This window comes from Nilaparvata lugens, chromosome 7, assembly GCF_014356525.2.
Source record: "Nilaparvata lugens isolate BPH chromosome 7, ASM1435652v1, whole genome shotgun sequence".
NCBI classification, from domain to species: domain Eukaryota; kingdom Metazoa; phylum Arthropoda; class Insecta; order Hemiptera; family Delphacidae; genus Nilaparvata; species Nilaparvata lugens.
In genome coordinates, this window is record NC_052510.1 from 10,479,096 (window position 1) to 10,484,676 (window position 5,581).

The 5,581-nt window shown below is 34.4% G+C and overlaps 1 protein-coding gene across 1 annotated transcript; it reads right to left on the reverse strand.

Annotated features, from left to right (window-relative positions):
* Nucleotides 1-447: 447 nt before the first annotated feature.
* LOC120352552 lies at nucleotides 448-4,206 on the reverse strand. The gene is made up of 2 exons (XM_039433654.1): nucleotides 3,603-4,206; nucleotides 448-1,540 (listed from the first exon to the last, which is right to left on the reverse strand). Exons 1-2 carry the CDS (start codon nucleotides 4,044-4,046, stop codon nucleotides 1,262-1,264), a joined length of 723 nt encoding a protein of 240 aa, XP_039289588.1. The 5' UTR covers nucleotides 4,047-4,206; the 3' UTR covers nucleotides 448-1,261.
* Between the last annotated feature and the right edge of the window lie 1,375 nt (nucleotides 4,207-5,581).

Below are 5,581 nucleotides of genomic sequence, written 5' to 3' on the forward strand. Positions count from 1 at the left end.
CGATTCTGAAAATGATGAAAATTCTCAATTACCAACTTCCGAACCTGAACTTGAATACTTCCATAATCCTCAAGCAACCCAAAACCAAGAAAACGAAACTAGTACTACTGCCGAGAGCTTACAACCTAGACAACAGACTACTGGACAAGAAAACCAAAATACATAACCAAGAAGAAGTTTTAGAAATAGAAGACCTCCTAATTATTTGAATGACTACATTCATTAACTCTTTGGGGGGAAGAATGTAGTATAACAACATATATTTGAATTTATTACTGTTACCTACTAAGTCTCCAAACAAACTTTTTTTTTGAAACAGAATATTTCTAGCTTGCTGTAAGCATATAATGCTTAACGCGTGCAAGCAGGAGTGCTTATACTATAATTGAATAAAATCAGAAAGAAGAAAAACAAATTTTTGGGCAAGAAAAAAATGAAAACACACACTCACACATTCACTCACCTCTCATACATTTCCAGTTTAGGTTTAATTACTTTTGATATGATTTTCAACAACTATAATAATAATTATTATGTCGAAAACTAAGAAAGAATAAAAAACATGTGTTCTAAACAATCAGGCAAGATATTTCTAAGTCATTTAAGAATGTAATATTTGAACATTTTCCTATTATCAATTCTCTTTGCCTCAAAAGGTAAATTATTGAAAAATTTCGGACCTAGAAATACAAACGATTTCTGGAAACAAGTGGTATATGACCTGGGAAGCCTTAGCAGAACAGAAGTGACTCTCCTAGTTTGATAATTTGTTCTCTCCCTGAAAATTGCCTGACCACTGTTTCCAGACATTACAAAGAATAGGTATAAAACTTTGAAAACATATATGTATCTTAGAGGCAAGCATTTTATATCTTGAAAAAGGGGAAAGGCATGTTCATATCTTCCTGATTTTTTAACAGCTCTGACAATAGATTTTTGTAAGGTTATAAGTGGTCTCAAGTGGGTAATGTAAGTAGAGCCCCAACAACTTATTCCATAATTCAGTTTAGAGTCAACAAGAGCAAAGTATAGCTCATTCCAATGAAATATATAAACTGTTTGCAATATATAATATGTTTGCAATATATTGAACTCATTCCAATTCGAAACCTGTATAGTTCAAGTTATTAAAAACCTTTCTTAAGGTATTAAATACTTATGTCGTGTTTACTCTCATTCCTATTACAAGTCTCTTTCTCCGCTAATTGCGTCACCTATTCCACCTTGCTGTGTTCTATACGTAAGGAAGCTAGCAAACCACTTAGCAATCACTAGCTTCCCAATTTCTAGCGCGTTCCGTGAGTGAAAACCCGTCAAAGAGGCGATTCTTGTCGATTTCAAAAGGCACAGGCGCACATTTGACGATAAATTCGTTGTCAAACGACGGATTAAAGTAGTCGGAAAGTTCAGGTTCACTATCTTTCACTCGCTCGAACTTTTTGCTCTTCATTCTGGAGCCGCAGATGAGATCGTCAGTATTTATATTGAGAGCAATCAAGTCCTTGAACACGTGTTCTTCGAAAGGGACATTCACCATTGCCTGCAACAAATTGAATAGAATAGTTGATGAATTGAATTGAATTTATTGCCAAAAGTCACATACAAATACTTGTACAATACAATCATTAGAGTACTTTATGCAATATACAATTACCTACAAATAGACCTTTTAATTATAGTAATAGTTGATGAGGTGATAGGAATTAGCTAATACCGGTACATGTACGGGATACGAGTTACACGAACGACACATTATCACTTATGAACTGATTAACTTGCAATCATCATAGCATCAATGCTCCTTATTCAACTAATGGTGACGGTTGAAATTCAATCTCACTATAAGTTAGCCGTGATAGTATGGTTGAAGTTTGCTGGCTTCGCACACAGCATTCAGCACAACAATGAAATGAATACTTGGAATAGTGAAATAATACATAATTTCAAAGAGAATTCAATGCTCTACAATTCTACGATAAGTTTTTATGATGCATTGTTGAAGAGTTATAAGCCATGAAAGAGCAAAACATTGGATAAAAATCTGGTGTGGCGCACTCACACAACTTTCCTTGCCGTTATGAAAATTGATCACTTGTGTTATCGCGCTTGTGTTATCGCGCATATCAAATCTACTATTCTAAGATGTGAGACAGCTGGTGACAGGACAATAGCGCTGAAGACACACGAAGTCTGCTATCTCTTCATAGTGAATGATTTAATAGAATCAACAGTTGCCAACAGTTTGCAATTGAATAATTTCATTTTCTCGCATATCGCGCTTATTTTCAATTGTAGGTGAAAATGTTACTAAACATAAATTGTAGAGATTTATATGCTGAATCTTTTCCACTTGAATTTATTAGTTTAAATTGTATCTGAAGCCTGATAATTGGGAATCTGAAATCAAACTTTGCATAGATGAGGCGGTGCTCCTGGAATTTTTACAGATATGGGACTTATGGCAGTCGATAGAGCTTATTAATGACTTTTCAAGGTATGAATTTGATCAAAATCGTTGGAGCCGTTTTCGAGAAAATCGCGAAAAAACCCCGTTTTTGACAACATTTTCGCCATTTTAGCCGCCATCTTGAATTGCATTTGATCGAAATTGTTCGTGTCGGATCCTTACAGTGTAAGGACCTTAAATTCCAAATTTCAAGTCATTCCGTTAATTGGGAGATGAGATATCGTGTACACAGACGCACATACACTCATACACACACAAACATACAGACCAATACCCAAAAACCACTTTTTTGGACTCAGGGGACCTTGAAACGTATAGAAATTGGGGTACCTTAATTTTTCGGAAAGCAATACTTTTCTTACCTATGGTAATAGGGCAAGGAAAGTAAAAATCAGTTATTTCAACTATTACACTCCTTCAAGAGCGAATATCTCGGGAACTGTTGGAAATATCACAAAATTCCACGGAACAAAAAAAGTGTAGAGAATTTATCAAGCTTCTTTTTTGAATAGTTATTTATGTCGGTTGAACGCATTGTTCTCAAGATATGAGCGTGGAAGAAAAAACGCTGAAAATGCAACTTTTAAACCACCTCATCCTCTTAGCACATGAGTTGGGAATTGGGACTTTTGATATGTTCTCCTCCTAACTAGTGTCAACAAAGCTGCAAAGTCAAAAATTTTGTTAAAAATATTCCCTCCAAATTCTTTTGTCAATTGGTCTATTGTTGCAAAAATGGAGATTTTACACTCAACACTAAAGCTGCTGCAAAAGGTGTAGGGAAATTCGTGAAAGTGTGAAATTAAACATCAAATTGAAGAAAATTTGATGCTCTATAAGCTGATAATCAGCATGGATTTTTCCCATCGATTTTTAAAAAGTTATAAGAGCAAAATTTGAAAAAAATTTAGAGGCAAACGTGTTTTTTCAAAAATGTCTCGACCAGAAACGTTTAATATTTGGCGAGCAGCAAGGCGAGAATAAAACGGAGGCATTACAGATTACTCTTGTAAGTTTAGGTTTGATTCATTTGGTCCTCACAACATTATGGGGTAGTTGTAACATGAATACAACTAATTAATGTAATTAAGGATTTGAACTAAACTGTGTACATTGCAATCTTCTATTTTCTCACCTTAGATTTGGCCAGTGCAACATTTTTCTCATGACTATTTGCATGTCGTGAGTCTTTGGCAGATGCGACAGCGCCCAGCAAATTGTTGGCAATCTTCAAAGATGTCCACAGTTCAGGAACAGCTAGCTTGAAATTGTCAGTTTGTTCCAAATCCAAGGATACTTCCTCGTTTCTGTCACTTCCAATGTCAGCATTTCTTTGATTTGTAGAACTTACATTTTTAGAATCTATGCTGTCTGTCAAATCAAAACCAATCACCGAGGACGAACAACTTTTAACCGACCCGTCTGTATTGCTTACTGTACGTATACAAGACTTTTTTATTTTGTCATTTCCTACTGGTTTGTCATCTCCAGGAGCTTTTGAAAACTTGACACATTTTGTACGTTGTTCATCAGATGAACCTTTACTTTTAGGAAGGTTTTTATTTCCGATGTAGCTCATCTCGTACAAGATTTACACGATGTATATAAAACATAATTGATTCTAAAACTATACAAAAACATTTTGATAAATGTGGTTTGTTCAAATAAATTTGTACAAACTACATTATAGCACAACAAAACAAACAGAATACTAACCTCAATTTTTAAATTTCAAAATACAAACAAGTTGACCAACTTATGAACCAAGAAAATGTAAAAACAAGGTGTAACGGTGGCGAGGCGTCTGGTCATCTCTGGATTTGCCGACTGAACAAAAATTTATATGTAATGTGTTTATTATTAAATTGAAAATATTCGAAATAAATACAAGAAAGCTGAAGAAACCAAAAGGGAAACGTTGCATCAACATATTGGCCCAATGAAGGCCAATGACTGTGTGGTTGGATGATTTGCCAAGGCTGGCCAAATTACGAGCTGGCCCAGCTTACTAGGCCAGCGACCAGCGAATGGGGCTAACCTTATTCAGCTAGCAATAATTCAAATTCAGCAATAATTGATAGCAAATTCAGCTATAATGAGGTCCACGTTATAATGACAGTGGATAAAGATAGGAGAATAGCGATGTCGATTTTCTGCATTAATTAATTATATTTCTACACTGTCAAAAACATAATTGGCATCGTTGTGGGCCTAGAAAAGGATAGTACCACCGACTTTGTTGAATGATAGACAAGGATAGCAATTCCAAAGTTGAGCAAATACTGTCATTATAACGTGGACCTCACTATAGCAATAATTGATAATTCAAATTAGGATTTCACTTTTCGAATAACCATGGTATGTTCTCTATTTGTGCAAGCAATTCAAACTTTTTTAAAATCGCTATGTTCAGACAGGGTGCTTTCAGAATTGTTTGATTTCAAAATTCGAATTTGAAAGGAAGAAAATAATGTTATGTTCCACGAATAATATTTTAAGTTACAAAGAGTATCTATTCAACAAGTGACATTGGTAATTGTGTGGCTTTTCTATGATAACAATCTACATCACTGATGAAACAGCTGAGCAGGTACCAGGCAGTGGAAGTCATGATCAGCTGGATATTATCCAGACATGAGACAACAAATTCAGTCGGTTGTGCTCACTGCTCAGTCCACGAGCGCGAGTCCAGTGAAGTATTTGAGTGAAGTTGTAAATATTGTGAAAGTCGTTTTGCGATATTCTTTCAATCTGCATTTAATTAGTAAAGTTTACAATCAAATGAATTGATAATTTAGTGGCTATTGAAGTAAATGTGAAACAGTGTAATTCTTTGCTTTAAAGGTTAGTTGAAGTATCTTTTTTCAAGTGTAAATTGTAATTATGAAATAAACTTTCTTTGAAGCTTTCGTTTTAGCCCGTTGCTATTATAAATGAATTTGTTTATTATTCAACTTCAACTTTGTTGACATTTTGAAATTACCACATACAGTATAAAGTAAATTTTTATAGTATATTTATTTAGTAAGTTTTACAATTTGTATATCATCAAGCCATCGAAATGAAACAGTTTAAATCTTTGGGACAAATTCGTTAAGAGATAAATCCATAAGA